The sequence below is a fragment of the Stigmatopora argus genome, chromosome 19, assembly GCF_051989625.1.
Source record: "Stigmatopora argus isolate UIUO_Sarg chromosome 19, RoL_Sarg_1.0, whole genome shotgun sequence".
Lineage (NCBI taxonomy): Eukaryota > Metazoa > Chordata > Actinopteri > Syngnathiformes > Syngnathidae > Stigmatopora > Stigmatopora argus.
Window position 1 is genome coordinate 6666134 of NC_135405.1, and position 18612 is coordinate 6684745.

The window sequence follows — 18612 nt, forward strand, 5'->3', positions numbered from 1 at the left end:
TCTGATACCAAAAAAAAACAGATATAGTAGTGTATTATATCTCCTTTTGTTCATTAAAGGGGGTCTGGAGGATAGTATGAAAAGCAAAGCCACTCACCGGTGCCTGGTGACAGTGCTGTGAAAGGAATACAGTGTGTAAGTGATGTTGTACAAGAGTCAAGTGACCAAAAATATTTGCAGGTGCACCAAGACACTGGCCACTTTTTGATCTAAAGGATCATGTGACTGATGTTTGTGGGGAATATAGGATTTTTTGGACTATAAATTATGCTGAGAATAAGTGGAACCAGCCAAAAAAAAATGTCTGTAGTTCAAGTCACATTTTTGACATGAATTTTTTTTAATCAAACACTCAGAACTCAGAAAATATTACTGTACGGACTATAATCCACGCTTTTTTTTTTCATAGTTTGGCTAGGCCTGTGATTTATATCTTATTTATTTGACCTCTGACCGCCAACAGATTCTTATGTTGTGTTTTAGTTATCCAAACAGTGCTAATATGTTAAATTAACATTTTACACATTACCATTTTACTATTACTTTAACGTACCGTATTTTCACGACTATAAGGTGCACATAAGTCTTAAATTTTCTCCAAAATAGACAGTGCGCCTTATAATCCAGTGTGCTTTATATATGGAAAAAAAAAAAGTGTCATTCATTGAGGGTGCGCCTTATAATGCAGTGCGCCTTATAGTCGTGAAAATACGGTATGTTTATTCTTGGTTTCTAATAAATTAAAATACTGACCCCAAAAAGGCAATATATATTAGTTATATGATTTCTTTCCCCTTTTATTGTGCATTCTTTTTCTAGTGCAACTTATAGTCCAAAAAATATGGCATACATTATAGTATCAATATAGTCACAACAGACTAATTTGGTGTCTGTTAACATAACATTAACAGTGATTCAGGTATCTATAACCTAAGCATTGCAATGTATGAACCTGATCTCACGCTAAATCATGTCCAAATCCCAAAACTGTAATTTTCAGTATCACTTATGAATCACTCGCCACCGATTAAAGTATAGAACACACCTCGAGTGTCCTATTGTTGTGGGAAAAAAAACAATAACACACCCGTCACACCTGAGTACCTAATGTGCCCTCACCTGCAAAACTACTTTTGTTCTTTTTCTTGCGGCTAGTGACGGTGAGGAACTCATCTGTGAGCAGGTCGAAGGCGGTGGCTCGGCGATCTGGGTCGGGCTCGAAGCAACGCACGATGAAGGCCTTAGCCTCTCCTGACATGGACTCTGGGATCTCTGGGTGGATCTTGAACATCCCGACCTGCACATAAGTAAAACACTATGTTCAGAACGTCAAACTCTTTCTAAGAAAAAATGTGCCTGAGGTATTTAACAGTGAAACGTGGAAGAGAAATAACTGTCAAAGTTTAAGCACGACACCCTCTTGGCAACGCACGTGCTATAATGCTGCTGAGGAATGTTGACCTGTGATTCCCAAAGACATTCCACAGCGATGAGAGAAGACGAAAGTGACGTGACTTAAATGCTATCGTGCTTTTGTGATGGATTGGATTTGCGTCAATGGCTAATTAAATTTGAAAATCTTCCCTTCAGACTAATTATTCCATCTATTATTATGGGGAAAGTGAGATCCCTCCCCGACGTCGGCGCTTATCAGGCCGGAAGTGGAGTATCTGAAGTGTTGTACTCTGTTGCTGTTGATTCTACAGCTCTAGACTACTGAGGGACTGTGCGGATAAGGGTACTCGGACGATTCGCCGAAAGTAGTAGCCATTTGGACACGCAATGTAATTTATCAAAGCTGGGTATTGATGTCTGACACTGAGAAAAAACAACACTTATGTGAAATTGTAAGTGCCTTGGACAGACTAGAGGGCTTAGAGAACAATACCTGAAAATGCCATGGAACACACTTTTACTTCTAGTTTAATTAGAAATAATTTCCCATTATTTTAGGAAATATATATTCAAAAAGATTTGCTTAATTCAAAGATTAATCTCAACGTTTTCTATGCTGGTGTAAATTTTCTGGAGTAGGATTTCTGGATTTACAATTTCATTACAGTAGTACTTACTGTTACTACTACTTTATTTTCTCTATTTCTTCTGTCACGTACTGTTCTGCGTGATCTCCAAATGGCTACTACTTTAAACGCAAGGATAAAATAAAAAATATAAAAAATTGGCAGCACATTGTAGTACGTACTTGTATTTGGAAATATGTCCAGCGGGGGGCAGTACATGCCCTTGTTATTCCTAAATGAATGTTATCTGTAACGGGTCGTATATGGCCCGTGGGCCGAGGTTGAAAAACATGTGAACACACGATCCAGGGGCGGGGCGAGCGCGCGAATCCCGCTTCGGCGGAACGTCCGTTCCGCGAACTGTCTGTCGGCCAAACGTCCGTCGGCGAAACGTCTTTCGGCGAATTGTCCGGTCACAGCGGATAAGCTTGTAAGAGGGATTCTGCATATTTTCAACCTCGGTCTCAGTCTGCAGAAGTTCCCCACCTTGTGGAAGAAATCCTGTGTGTGGTTCCAGTTTTATCTAACTCTACAATGTCTTTTTCTTGTGTCTGTATCCATTTTTGCTACTGCAACCAAGATGCCGCCGCTCAAGTGGCAGCCGGTAGCGGTAGCTCCGTCCGCTCTTGCACGTTTTATGTTTTTTGCTGCTTTTCTATCTTTTTTTAATTGCATTTTGATATTTCTTAATGCTTCCTATATACTTTGCCTTTTACTTTTGCTACTGCAAGGAAATTTCCCAAATACTGGATGAAATAAAGTCCCAATCCAATCCATTCCAACACTGGGAGAAATCCGGGTTGACTGAGTAACCTAAGATAAATTCACATGCCTTTGAGAAGTGAATATCGTATGGAATATTCCATGATTCAGTCGGAGATGGGTGGGCTGTAATGCTTTCCAGACATCTCTAAAGAGCTGCACTGTTCTGAAAGTTGATGCTGGGGTAGAAAGTCATGCAGTTGGAAAGTGGCGTGTTATTAGAATAGAATGGCTTTTATCGTCTTGGACATGTCACAAGCAGAGAGAAAGAAGATGGCATAATGACGGTGAGCTCAAAACAAAGCACAAAAGCAGGGAGTGGAAAACATTGATGCGTCATGTCTATTTTGTATTTAAACAATAGTTCATGAAAGGCCAATATTTAGGGTTGCTACTTGGTAAGATCACATTACGACATACTGCTATAGACATGGACAGGCATATTCACATGAACTTTTTCCACAAAGACAATGAAAACTGATTTTTTTTATGACTTTGTGGAAAAAAAATCTAAAATGTGAGCTGAAAAATAACAGAAAAAAAAAACAGTTTTCAATCAACTATTTAAAGAATTATGGGCTTCATCAAAAAAGAAATGTTATATGTACTTTATGTCAAGAACAAGAATTTTCTTTTGGGTATAAAGTCTTTTTTAAAAAAAAACAAAAGCAATGTACATTTAATTTCAGGAGTTTTCATTTTTGAAACATCAATAAAAAAGGGAAAGTGTATTTTTCTTGAAGTTAAGATTAGGGGCCTTCAGACTTGGTGCGTTATAATCAAATTGATGTTGAACATTATAACATGAAAATACAATCAAACTAAAACTCTGACATGTGTGGCATACGGCTAGAGTATAGTATGTATAAGTATGTATAGTATGTAGTAGTAGCTATTAGTATAGTATGTATAAAATAGATAAACGAACAGGTGAAACGCGGCATAGCAACCAATTATTTTTTCAAAGATATGTTTTGAATTGAAAATTGAAACGAATGGCAAAGTAAATGATGTTCTGAAAATATCTGTTTTGCTAATTTAGCTCATTTTAGTTATTGGTTCCGTATTATAATTTGCTGTCAATTACCAGCTTCATATAAACACCATGAATCTGAAATAAGTTAAAAAATGATCAATCTCAGCGCACATACAAGGTCTTGACAATATCAATGGTAGCGTATAGAATAATGAATAAAAAAACGAATTCATTCAAAATGTGAAAAATCTCTTTTGTAAAACATACTTACTTTAAACATTGCAGCTTGTGGTTCTCCCAGTTCATAAAAGGGAGGTTTTCCAGTGGCCATTTCAATAATGGTGCATCCCAGAGACCAGATGTCTGCTGGCTTGCCGTAGCCACGAGGACCCTTGTCTATGATCTCAGGAGCCATATACTGTAGTGTACCTAAAAAAAATGAGTATAAAAGAAATATTTGTTTTACTTGTTAGAGTTCCCCATGAATGACATCATGTTGTAAACTATTTTCTTGAAATCCCTTATGTTATGACACTGTAAACTTGAGAGGGGCTTTTATTGTAGCCGACGGAACAAATGGATACATCCAGAAATAACACGCAAGTTCACTGAGCAAACTACTTTGTGCTAATAATAGCTTACTGACTATTCACTGTGTTGACGAGTGTGCGTGGTGTTAAAGACAGGCGGCGACTCGTTTAAAGCAGACCTCACCTATAAAAAGGGGTGGGGACTACTTCCTGAACTGTGATGCAGAACTCACTCTAGTGCAGTGTTTCTCAATGATTTTCTGTTGCGCCCCCGCAAAGGAAGAATTAAATGTTTTGCGCCCCCCCATCCAAAAATAGTAGTTTCATATAAAGTTCTAAGTAAGCGTTTTTTATTTTATTTGTGCCCAGCCTTATGCCAAAAATATTTAACCAATTTCCATGAAAAATGGTCATGTTAGAACATGGTTTAAGAAAGTCACCATGAAGATTTCCTGTTGAAATGGATGATTACACTTGTTTTTTCATATACAGTAATACCTCGACATACGAGCAATTTGAGATACGAGTAAAATTTCGAACAAATATTTATCTTGAGATACGAGACAAATTTCAAATACAAGCATACAGCGGACACAAGAGGATGCTCATTAGAACATCATGGCCACTGTCTTTCCCGTCGCAACTCCCTCGTGTAATATCTCTACGAGCACTGGGCGGAGCGCTGCATTTTTTTTTCAGTGTTTTTTCCCCCCGGTAGTCAGTGCAAATGGTGGAGCTTGTTCGCTAATACGAGAGGAGTACTACTTCCCGGGCAAGTTAGCAAGTGGTCTTGCGTTAACCTATTGTGAGGGCATTTGTGTGCATCATTTTGGGAATATTTTGAAGGGAAGACAAACGCAAACAAATGCATCTAAAAGTCAGGGTGGAGGCGGGGCAAATAGAGCCAACCCGGGAAAAGAAAGGAATAAAAATGTAAAACAAAATTAGAATTAAGTTTAGTGTAAGGTTAGATGTAATTTATTTTTGAGTGTGTCTGCATCATAATCCAAGTTCATTTAAATTTGTTTGTTATGTTACGAGCGTGTTGCCGTGTAAAAAGTCCCCCCCACTCCCCTCCGTGAAATTTGTCTAATTTTAGTACTATTAAACACATTTCAGTACTATTAAACCACTAGTTATTTGTTACTTTGTTAATAGATGGCGAATTAGAACAAATAAAAATGTTTTTCCAATCCAATGTATCATGTTTTGGGTGTTTTTCAGAGGGTTGGAACGAATTAATTAGTTTTTAGTTCATTTCTATGGGAAACGTTCATTTGAGTTACGAGTAAATCGACATACGAGCTCAGTCCCGGAACGAATTAAGCTCATATCTCGAAGTGCACTGTATAACTGTTTAGCAGTTTGTCCATACACATGAAATGTTCATTTTTTGGATAATGGAGAGGACAGAATGAGTCAAGTGTGTACCTGTGAAGGTCTCAGTGCAGGGGTTAATCCCAGCCAAGCGCTTTGATGTGCCAAAATCAGATATCTTAAGCACCCCGCTGTAGGTGTTGATTAACACGTTATCACCCTGCCAATTGAAAATACACACAGTCAGAAGAGCAATTTAAAGTTTTTTAAACTTCCAGGCCAGATACATTGATCCAAACATCTGTTATGAATATATTACTCATATCAATCTGGGCAAGATCCAATGGAGACCTTTTTCAAGGGAGGAACTTAAAAAACATTTTTTACACCTGCTGATTGGACGATGGGTCTTTACATCACATTTGAGAAAAAATAGACATTTTACCTTTATATCTCGATGTGCGATTTGATTGTCGTGCAAGTATTTGAGTCCCTCCAGGATCTGCCGTGTGTAGAAGCCTATGGTGGACTCATTGTTTTTCAGGGGGCCCCACTTAGATCTGAGTAGTGCTGAAAGACTCCCTAGAGTTACAAAAAAAAAAAAGAATGGTTTTGAACATTTGTCAACAAAGGGCATACACAAAGTAATCAATATTATCATATATATAATTTGACCCAGTGATCTAAGAGTAAATTACTCGGCTGTAATGGAATCTAGTAGCAGACAACCCAATAAACTTTGGTGCTAAAAATAAATAGCGAAAATGCATGATGTGAAATGATTATTTTACAGTTGGTTTGCTTATGAGGACTGTAAAAATTGAATGGAAAAGTTGTGTTTGCTTCTGCAGGCTGACTATCAGTTATAATGGACAGTGTAATGGCTATTTGAAATGTTGACATTGCTTTCGAAAATTTTAAAAGTTATTATGATCAACAATAGCTGTGCTAATGCTATTATATTGATGAATGCCTACTTACCTCCAGGGACCTGTTCCATAAAGATCTTGATGAAGCCGTTCTCACTGATGGACCCGAGGTATTGGACTATGTTTTTATGCTTGAGATGTTTGTGGAGGGCAATCTCCTCGTGGAGGGGTTGAGAATATCTGTAAACAAAAAAATGATCATGCATTGTAATTGAGCGGTGTGAAATAATTTCATAAAATTTGCTGATGCGTGTAAATATGTCAGATTGGAATATTGCTACAATTTTAGGAGCAGAATTCTTTATGCAGTTCCCATACATAACATATTGGTGACGTTCTTTGTCAGAAGACTTTAGGTTCATCTAAAAAAAAAAAAAAAAAACAAATATCTACCGTATTTTCCGGATTATAAGTCACACTTTTTTCATAGTGTGGCTGCACCTGTGACTAATACTCAAGTATGACTTACATATGTATTTTTTTGCTCTCTGACCACCCACAGTATTTTTTTTTGAATTGAATACTTTTATTGTCATTATACAAGTTTTTCCTCACTTTTACTTTTGTCTCTTTGATGTATGTTTTTTCCTGGTTTCTGATCATTTTAAAAATGTATTTCCATGTAAATTGCCCTCCTAAAAAGGCGACTTAAACTGCAGTGCGCCATTTTTTTTTTACCACAGCAAAGTTCTGTCAAGTTGCACCTTTTCTGAATTATTCACCCACATTTTCACCGCTCTGTCCAGCCAAGAAATGCTGTCTGTCGAGTGATCAGCGTGCCAGTGGCATCATTCAGTCTGGGAGTTTGCCTGCTGCACTTCTCCGCTCAAAGCGGCCTCTCATGTGAGCTCAATGGAAGCCACAAAGCAACCGACAGCTTTTTGATGCGTTCCTCGCACTTTCACTTCACAGGGAACTCTCGCAAATGACCAACAGCCCTAAGAAGGGATCTGAACAAGAAGAGACTCGTCTGTGATGAAAACAGAGTCCTCCGACATGTATTTCATGAAAAAGGGCTAAACCTAAAGCTTGTGTCAAAGACTGACAGGTACGGCAGCTTCTTTTGATGAGAATAAATCAGTCAAACACCATCGACTTTGGTAGTCTATGTCAAAAGTACACTGATAGATAGTACTGTCTCTTATTATCCATTCATTTTCCAAACCGCTTGTCCTCACAAGGGTTAGATTAGAACTTTATTTTATCCCGTATTCGGGAAATTTCTTGGTTGCAGTAGCAAGACAGACACAAGACACACAAGACATTGTAGACCTAGGTAAAAAAACTGGAGCCACACACAGGAAGGGGGGGCAATTCATCCGTCGTCAAATTACAGATAGATTTTCAAGTACGTAAGACAAACTAATGACACAGCCAGGTGACTAATTAACCTTCTAAGACCCTTCTAAGGCATGCATTTTTATTTTCTCTTTGATATTTAGGCTAATTGGGACCTGATGATTGTAAAAACAAAGAATTATCTTTTTACACGATGTAGTTTCTGAGAAAAATGATGTCCACACTTATCATAAGTGGACGCCAGGCCCTTGTAGTCCAAAATTTAACATTGTAGTCTTTGACAACCAAAAATGTGGATGCCAGGTCATAGGAGGTTAAAGAAAGTTTCATTTTGATAAATTCATTATAGTCTCAATGCTTTACCTGCTGTCTCTCTCTGGTATCTCCTTGATGGCCAGTCGGACCTGGTTGCTAAGGTCACGGCCCGCATACACGACCCCAAATGTGCCTTTTCCAAGAATCACTCTCTCACCGTGCTCGTCATATTCGTAGTCGTACTGTTGAGACATTAAAAAACATATTCCAGACAATTAAAATTTGCTAAATGTTGTCTGATTTGCTCCTGAACTACTGTCGGAATTGAATGATTCCCATTTTGTCAGAGTAAAAATACAAATCAGGAGCCACAAACAAGCAAATAAAAAGGTATTTCGCCAATCGGTTTACTTGTTAAAACACAAAAGAGAGACCCATTTCATTAGATTAGATTAGATAACTTTATTCATCCTATATTTGGGAAATTTCTCTGTCACTGTAGCAAGAGGGTGAGAATACAGACACAGGAAAATGCATTTCAGACATAAATAAATAGCTATAAATAAGTTAATTAATAAATAATCACATCTTGATATACACATTTTTAGATCGTTTTGTGTGAATCAAAATGTGTTTTGGGTCGTTTGGGCCTCTCTTCTGCCTAGATAGAAAGTTTTAAATAATGATTTTAATTTCTTAAATAATAATCACCTTATTTTAACTCCGTCGAGCTGTTTTGAGAGCAATGGGAAAATTATTATTTCAGATAAAAATCATTATTGGTAAGCTTGCAAAAGCTTTGACTATTTTTTTTTAAATTCATTTGATAAATAAAACTGTGACTTTTAATGGGAAACACCAAATTGATTGTTATTTAAAATACCAACACTGTGGAAATGTTTTTTCAAATGTTGTTTTTGTTTTATGTGTGTTAATTGTAAGTGACTCACTTCTAAAGCATCGGTGTCACAGTCTCCTTCATCAGGACCCCTCCATGCCTCCTCAGTTATGCTGTTGACCAAATCGCAGAACCTGGCAAAGAAATGCTTGATTAATCCAAACCTTACAATAATTACATCTGTGAGTGTCACTCTTCTTGCTTGTAATATTTTATTAAAACTTCAGTTTAGAGCCAGGGTTTCCAACTCAGTTGGATATGCGGACCACATCCATGTCAACTAAATCTCATTTGGATCCATTTAGTTTTAGGGAAAATAAATGAACGTACTGGCCACCATTGACGGAATCCACAACCAGTTTAAGTTAATTGGACATTTATCGTTCTCAATGGCGGCCTATTAATAACTTTGTGTTACTTCTTGCCATTTTAGGACATTTACAGGCCTGTAAATGTTGGATTATCTTCTATTGGCTTTGGGCTGCTTGCTGTTCATTGGTTACTTTTGACGGCTTTTGGGCATTTCTAGCGTAGTACCAGTTGGGTTTGGGGCATTTTAAGGTTGCTTTTTAACTCATTAGCTGCCATTGACTGCGCTGTTTTGACTGAAAGTGGGAAAGAATGAATGTGATTGCAAATAAGAACTTGAGAAAAGTGCAGAAGTGCACCCAAATCACAAAATTTTGGTTTTAGGGCCACCGTGTCAAAAAATAAATAAAAACATTTGATTCTATATCTACAGTATGAATAAGCAACAAAGTGCCTGTCAGTCAGAATGACTGGAAGCGGCCCACGAGCCATATGTTTCCCACACCTGGTTTAGTCTACAAAGAACTTACCATATTTGTTTTTGGAATGTGGAAACAAACCAATTATATGACTAGAAAAATCACACAAAATCCAGACAAAAAGGCCTTACAGAACCTTTGAATGTAATGGCAATGTGCAACCCACGCTCACATACACACAAACACACATACACACCTAATAATAATACACACCAAATGATTCACAATGTTGTTTTAACTGTCCCCATTTAACATATGATGAAACAGCTAATATTAAGTATTTGGCAAGTGCTTTCACGCAGACGCTCTTACCGTATGTTTACAAGCAACCTCCCACACATACAGCTACAAGATAACGACCTTTAACACTCTTACCGCACACGATCTGAGATTTAGCACTTTGTCATGCTGTCGCGCACATTGTGAATTGTAGGTGCTGCACGTGTGCCTGCACGCATGCACCAGTGGACTCGCTCCACTTGTTTCCTCCTCACAATCTCATCCCACAGTCTCTTCTTTACGCTCTATTATGCAAAAAAGGAGCGCCATGACAACGGCAGACGTGACTCACGGACGTTCGCGTGCCACATGACGGTACTCGGATGAGGATGAACGCCTAGCATTAGGCCAGAGGGGATCACAAACGGCAAGAAAATGAAGTAGGGCGTCTTGGGAGGATGTGTGAAATCGAGCACCTGAGGTTTGAGCTGACATGCGTGACTCAAGTGTGGATCCTGCTTAAAAGGGATAATCCATCCTTAGTAAATAAACGTTTACATCTTTCCCACCCTACTGTTACAAAATGATGATTGATAGAGATTTCAGGTTGGTGGTCAACCTTTTGAGGGGATTTCCAACTTCTACTAATTTGTTTTCACTGTATCCAAATGTCATTTTAGTGTTATTGCATAGTGTTTTCAGCATTACGACATTTTACATGTGTTCTAACTTTTATTAATGCAACTGGTACATGCTTTTCAAGCGGAAATTGATGTCTGAATGATGCTAAAAATAATGATTCATTCAAATATGTTCGATGTTTTAGTGTGTGTATTTTAATTTTAGTGTGATTACACAAATGTGTATTAATATCTGTTTATTTGCAACACATTTAATCCATCATAATCAAGAATATTTAATATACTGTATGACATTTACAGCCACCAGTTTTCTTTATTATTAAGAGAAACATTTATTTAACAATCAATGTAATTTATATCTTTTTAGTGCCATTAGTGACGTCCTATTTTTTCTGAGCAATACTCTGGTACCTTGACTTTTGAGTGCTGTAATATTTCCATTTTTTAAAATTGTGTAGCTATTTTGGGAGTGACTGGACGGGATTAATGTTAGATTAATGAATGTAGTGGATTGCCGTTAATTGAGTTAAAAAGTTTGGCCATACACTTGGAAACCACTGGATTAAGTTTTAGTGAACTTTAAAAAAAAATGCTAACCATCGTGCCACCGTGGCAACCATATATATATGTTTATATAACATACGTATGTCTATATCCCTTAAAAATGAAAAGTTCCAGACAAACATTAAGTTTGCAAGCTCACCTTTTACAATGCATCTCAGTGCAAAAGTAGATCTGAAAGTCTTCTGCGTTGTGAAGGACATAAAGGAAAGCACTTCGTTCGTCAAACTTGGAGATGCTAAGGAGAGACAAACAATATGTTTCGTTGTGAGCAAATATGAATCATATGTTAGGAATAACAACATCCCCTATAATAAAATGTAAAAATGTAATATTCTGCATCTTGACCTGTATTCCATGAACATTTTTGATTTCTGAAGAAGACGTCCAAATATAAAAAAAAACCCTTTCATTGGCTGGCATACAGAGTTACATACAGTGCAAGTATTTAGATAGCCTGTCATTGTGTCTCAGTGGCTGCGTGCTGGCTGAGTGGGCTCCGAAAAGGAGTCGTTCCCTAGCAACATGTGAGCTCTCCATTTCTCTGTGCTGACACTGAATTCCTCTGAGAATTGTGAAAAAGCGAGATGCAGAGAACAGAATTTTACTAACTCACCAAAGCAGAGCACGATATCAATGAAGCCCTTGGGAAGGTTAAGTGCTAATAATGTACACGCCTGTGCATTAATGCAACTGCCTAATGCTTCTTGCAGTGTAGCTGAGGCAGTATATGAATTGCATATATATATATATATATATATATATATATATATATATATATATATATATATATATATATATATATATATACGTCTGGTGTTTTTAACAAGCACTTTCAAGCATTAGCATTATATATATATATATGCATATATATCTATATATATGTATATATATGTATATATATATATATGCATATATATGTATATATATATATGGTGATTAACTATGTTTTTCCTTCTTATTCTATCAAAACAAATGATTTCTTAGCTAGTGAAACCACATTTAGTTGTTTAGTTCTCCTGCTTTGTTTTTTGTTGTTGCAAGAAATAAATTACAGTATGTACATTTCCTGCACTTAATTTTCCAGTAAAAATGGAAAATTAAAATTGGAGTGGTAGTTTTTAAATATTTCTTCATTGATCTTATTACTTACAGACATGCCTATCAAATTAGCCGGCAAATATAAATGAGAAGAATTGAAATTAAACACATCAGCTGGTAAGTAGGGCTGACTTTTATATGGTCTACAATTTAATGAGTCAAATTAGATGATGCTTATTACTAATATGTGTTTTAACCAGTAAATTACTTCTCGGGGTATTCTACAATGATGCAACTAAACCACTGACCTGACACCTCGCACAGATTTGGCGCTGAAGTTCCACTCATGAATCCCCTTGTTCTGCAAGATATAGCACATAATGTTGTGGCGATTAGAAAAGACACACAAATTGTCTTGTGGTGAAATAATAACTATAGTAGCAAAAACACATCCTGATTCTGCAGTGAGCAATTTCTAAATGAGGCTTGAAAATTGTTTTTCTGCAGGGATAAAAAAACAACAACAACAACAACCTAAACTGTCCTGTTATGTAGCAAATTAATAGAATAATGATGGAAAAATTCTCTTGTAAAATTATTTGCAATACGTACTGAGACACAGCCAAGCATTGTGGTTAGACATTAAACATCGATACTGTAATAATAACCGTAGATATTGTCATTCTCACTCTTAAGCAGATTGATTTACATCATCTATAAGTGCAAAACATAATAAAACTATTGTTTAGAGACAGAAGTGATATTGAAGGAAAGATTTAAAGAAAGTGCAAGCTATCCACTCGATCTGGAAATTGTAAACATGAGCCATTTGCAGCCTTGAGGAGAAAAATAACTAAACTAAAGTCCAGATCATTAAGTTATGCAATTAAATGCAGTTTCTTTTTCTGTGTGGTGTGTTGCGATTTATCAGCAACATCGATTAGCTAAAAACTAAAGGTTAAAAGTAACATTGTGCTCCTTGCCCTGAATTCCATGCACTGTTTTGATTTTGATTAAACATTGATAACCTTATCCCAAAAAGCTGATTGACAATAAACTACTACTGACAATACACTTCATTTTACATGATTTGGGGCAGGAAATTGATACAATGCGAAAACTGAAACATCCAGAAAAAAGGCAACTGAATAAAACTAAAAAAATAAAAAGAAAGAATACGAAATACTGTAGTAATCAATGAGACCTTGTCATCAGGAGCCACATGCCAAATGGACACTGTGTTGTCATCCACATCCTTGTTTATAGACAAATATGAAGGTTGGTAGACTTTAGTAGGCTCCAGTATTAACACCTGCGCAAGAGACGAAAACACTTATTGTAAAACAATGCTTCTTTAGGTGAACATATTCATGGTGTCCAAGGTGAAGGATTACTCTAAATGGCTAACTCACAGGAAATCGCACAGAAGATACGTCTTTTTTGGTTGCCTCCACTAAAAAATCCATCCAAAAGTCCATCACTTCCAGTTTGGGAGCTGGTTGTTCAACTGATGGCTTCTTAAAATGCTGATAAATCAATATGGTCTCTACCAATGAGCGAAGATACCTGAAGTCAAGCAGAATAAATTATAATAGGTTAGCGAGGACATTTTGGCATATATTAAATATTCTAAATTGGGCAGTAGGGTGCATTAATGATGAATTTCTCAAAGTTGAGAGGTTCTCAATTCAATTTGGGCTCAGGCTTTCCGTAAACTTGAAATGATTAAAATATCCGCCTAGATATGAGAATAAATAAAAGCATTGTATGCCCTGGAATTGGTGGGCGAAACTTCCAATACATCATCAATCAATAAGTACACTATTTAAAACACACAGTAAAAGGCTTCTGTATTTGTGTAAACAAAAGAGGTGCTGTTCAAACAGTGAATTGAGCTCCTCGTGATATTTTTCCCCTTCCTAAATAAGCCAAATGCTCACGCAGAGTCTACAGATGGCAAGTAAAGTCTTTAAATAAAAAAAACGGCGCACATTTTAGATAATGGACTCCTGCTGGTAACGGCTGAGGCCCAAAAAATCGTTTTGCTTTTTTTGTTTGGTTTCCTGGCCTCATCCTAGAAGGTCTTATGTGTCTCCTCACCAGATGGGTGCTTTGAGTTTGAAGAGCTTCTCAGAGGCTTGGATGACCCTAGTATTATCACAAGCCAAGATGCTGGCACCCAGGAAGAAGCCGACATCCCAGTAACTCTGCAATTTATCCAAGCTGCCCTTCTTACCCAAAAGGCTGCTCAGTTTCACCCCTGGAAAAAAAAAAGAAAAGAAAAGGAATTGGTGCCTAGGAAAGTTTCAGTTTCATGGGCAGCAGAACAAAACAAATCTGCAGTCAGGGGGAAATCATAAGCAGGTTTGAGGAAGGCCGAGGGGCTGGGCGAAATGTAAGGAGCCGCAAGCTGATTCTTTGCATTCCTCAGCTCCTCTGAGCTTTCCAGTCCAATGGCGCCCATCTGCTTCACTTGACACCGAGGCGGATCACAGCAATGAAAGTAAACCAATGCACCTCAATAAACAAAGACTGTATTTACAGTGCAAAGGTTCCCAAAATGTCCACAAATTAAGTTTCCCACTGCGACCATCATTAGCCATGGACTGCCACTACTGTTACAAAATAACATGATAACTGGGAATACAAATATTGAGATGAAGCCATTAATATACAGTGGTACCTCGACATACGAGTGGCCCAACATACGAGCAATTTGAGATACGAGTACAATTTTCGAGCAAATATTTATCTTGAGATACGAGACAAACTTTGATATACGAGCAGACAGCGGACGCGAGAGGCTGCTCATAAGAAAATCAAAAAACTAAAAAAGAATAGTCTCTAATTTGCTGAAAAACAAACCTCCAAAATTGAGGTTAAGCGAGATGACCTAGTCAAGGTGGGATGTCGGCATAGGGGAGAACATTCGTAAACAGAAACGCTAATTTGCAGCAGTTTGAGACAGCCGGGATGCTACTGCAATTTTTATTAAGTCAAAAAATACATATCGCATGAACAAATCAACTAAAGGATTTTTTTACTTGAATGTGCTTTAGAATTATACTATATGGCAGAAAAATATGCAATACACCACTTTAACAACATGAAAGTGGTTTAAATTCAATGAGCTTTCATAAAAGCAAATTGAAATTCAATAAAAAGGATTATTTGTTTTAAATATAATCCATTACCTGCTCTTGTCTTTTAATATTTTAGAGAAGGCATATAAAATGTAACTATAATTGTTTGCATCCTGTTTATTTGCTTATGGGCGAACCACTCTATTTATTTTAATTTTTTCTAACTCATTTGGGAGCATATCTGTCCTTATACTTAAATTTCTTAGAAAAATGATGACCTCAGCAGCATCCCTGAGAAACCTATCCATGAGGAGGCCCTGTTAATAGGATTTAGTTCAAAAACAGCTGTTTTTAAATGATTTACTTGTTAGTGAGACAGACATGCAAAATATTGTTAGGTCAGCTGAAAATGCTGAAATACTGTAAAACCTAAAAACAACAAAAATCCACTCACCCACTTTCCGAAGCTCGAAAGACGTTTCAAATTGGTGTCCAGCCGCCAGGAGCAGAACAGCGTAGTTAATACCAGAGTGCAGTGTTGGCTCCGACTCAAAGCCCATTTTAAACCTCGATGGACGAGGACAAATAACTTTAATAAATATGCGTTGTCTAAGAAATGCATCATCTAAATTCCCAAGCATCTCAACGCTTAAGTAACAGACGACTTTGCGTGGCGCCTGCATCTTAGTGAAGCACTTCACTTGGAGATTGCAATTAGAGCGATATTGATCTTGGGGGTTCAAAATGACAGCAGCATTTATATCTAATGAGTAATATGTTCATCTGAGGGAAAGAATGTTATTAGGATCTGCTGTCTCAGTATGACAGGGCCATAAAATGGTACTCAACGTAATAGTTCAAGAGATATATGAGATCACTCTCATGTTGAGTTTTTTTGCCTCTAGCTCCGTAGTGAGTTAGCTTTTATTGGATTTTTATCCATATTTATGAGGTGTACTGCCAAAACCAAAACCTTAAGATGCAATGCCAATATTTTATCGTTGAAAGGTGTTTTTTTTCTTGAACAATTTATGAATAAACTCCATAGAGTCACTTAAAGCTTGGCTTCCCAAAGTTGTGTTTCAGCATGCTTTTGTAAGTAAAGCAAACTTAAGGCTCCAGCTCCAGAAATTATTTAAATGAGGGTCCAAGTCAAGGTCAAGTGAAACTTATTTATGTATTTTTGGGCTATTGGTATGTCAAAAACCTATGATAACAGATGCCTTTTTGGCCCGTTGTTCTCGATTATTACTTCAATAGAAGTGTGTTCTTTATGATAAAAAAATTCTTTAAAGCGACTTATATTCCGGTGCGACTTATAGTCCGAAAAATACAGTAAATAAAGGATAGACGCTAGGAATATTTGAAGGTCAAGGAACCTTAAGGCTTCTTGAACCTTTATTCATATTCTATCATTGTAAATTTTCTCAAATTTAAAGAGCAAAAGGTGCTTACACCATGAATAGTAATCATATTCAGTTGTAGAAAGCTAATCAAAAGCACTATTGTACTACCTCAGAGCAAAAAAACCTCAGAACTCTGCAGTGTGATTTTAATAACGGTTTCTAATCAAAATAATTCATTTAAAGCATTGTGATTTCCTTGCAATTTTCCCAAGAACAAAGCTACCCAAATGTGATAATCTAGCTCAATTGTGAGTAACTGTTTGATGATGCAATGCACGGATGCACACACAGACTTTAACTCACTCACCAGTGTGTGCCTCTGTCTCTGCTTTCAGTGTCAGCGAAATGTGATTCCAGGAAAACATCCTTGTAGATGCGCCCTACCAAGCAGTAGATGTCCGAAGCCACCTGTTCTTCGGCCTCCACTAGGGGCAGCATGATGTCCAGGGCCTTATGACGGTCACCTGGCTGGTTCCTCCTGAGCACAAACACCAGGTAAAATCACATGCAAAGTTAGCTAAAATGGATTAGAGTCACATTTAAACTATAGCTGGAATTCATAGAATATGTATCAGGCTTTTTTTCATGCCAAAACAGAAGATATACTGTTTTATACACACCATATGGTGCAACTAAAAAACGTTTTTCTCAAAAGCCGGCCGTGCGCCTTATATATGGATATATATGGATCAATATTGGTTAATCATTGTTTCAAATTCCCTTCAGCACAACTACTATTACTACTACTACAGCTCCATCTAGTGGATGTATAATACAATCCCCTACTACTACAGCTCCACCTAGTGGATGGAGCTGTAGTACCCCCTACTACTACTATTACTACTACAGCTAGTACCCCCTACTACTACTACAGCTCGATCTAGTGGATGTATAATACAATACTCTACTACTACTACTACAGCTCCATCTAGTGGATGTATAATACAATACCCTACTACTACTACAGCTCCATCTAGTGGATGTATAATACAATCCCCTACTACTACTTCTACAGCTCCATCTAGTGGATCTATAATACAATCCCCTACTACTACTACTACAGTGGATGTATAATACAATCCCCTACTACTACTACTACCACCACCACTACAACTACCATCACTACTACCACCACCTACTACCACCACCACCACCACTACAACTAGCGTCACTACTACCACCACCACTACAACTAGCATCACTACTACTACCACCACCTACTACCACCACCACTACAACTACCATCACTACTACCACTACCACCACCTACTACCACCATTACTACTACTACGGCATCTTATAAATCAGTGCAACTAATATGAAACTAATTTTAAGATAGGCTTTTAAAGGTGCACCTAATAATGCGGAAAATATGTTTTTTTTATCACTGTTAATAGTGATTAAGGCAGCAGTATAAACCAAATCTAAACTTTGATCATGTTGAGCAGCATGGATCACAACTTTATATATCTCAAACTGTACCTGTAAAGGAGCATCATGTAAGATGTGCACTTCAATTATTCTTTAAATGGCCGTAGTATTTCAATAGATATTGACAAAATATATTTTTGGTAATAGTTCTTACACGTTCAATGGTTAAGAAGAGATTTTACCATTTGAAAAGATAATATGTGACCTGGAAAGTTGTTGTTTTGTTTCTGTGTTTACAATGGTTGGCAGACTCTCCACCATCAGCCAATAGGAGACCAGTTCTTTGTTATTTGCCAGTGTGGTGATACATTGTCGAGAACAGTACTGTAATTCCTTCCCGTCATAGGGGGAAAAACGTAACTCGGTTCATTGTACTGTGTTAATATGGTGAAGTGTCATTTGAAATATATAATTAAAGCTGACATGACATGGAATCTGGGAATCTGAACAGGTAG

General features: G+C 37.2%; 1 protein-coding gene across 1 annotated transcript in view; it reads right to left on the reverse strand.

Annotated features, from left to right (window-relative positions):
- Positions 1-18612, reverse strand: part of map3k5 (mitogen-activated protein kinase kinase kinase 5) — a 43985-nt gene that overhangs the window by 9053 nt on the left and 16320 nt on the right. The window contains exons 8-22 of the mRNA XM_077587205.1: positions 17034-17204; positions 15775-15887; positions 14338-14497; positions 13650-13803; positions 13442-13549; positions 12546-12598; positions 11339-11434; positions 9040-9121; positions 8198-8331; positions 6588-6715; positions 6052-6188; positions 5721-5826; positions 4031-4188; positions 1120-1297; positions 98-115 (exon numbers count right to left, since the gene is read on the reverse strand). Coding sequence (XP_077443331.1) covers positions 98-115; positions 1120-1297; positions 4031-4188; positions 5721-5826; positions 6052-6188; positions 6588-6715; positions 8198-8331; positions 9040-9121; positions 11339-11434; positions 12546-12598; positions 13442-13549; positions 13650-13803; positions 14338-14497; positions 15775-15887; positions 17034-17204 — 1796 coding nt within the window. The remainder of the gene's footprint in view (positions 1-97; positions 116-1119; positions 1298-4030; positions 4189-5720; positions 5827-6051; positions 6189-6587; positions 6716-8197; positions 8332-9039; positions 9122-11338; positions 11435-12545; positions 12599-13441; positions 13550-13649; positions 13804-14337; positions 14498-15774; positions 15888-17033; positions 17205-18612) is intronic.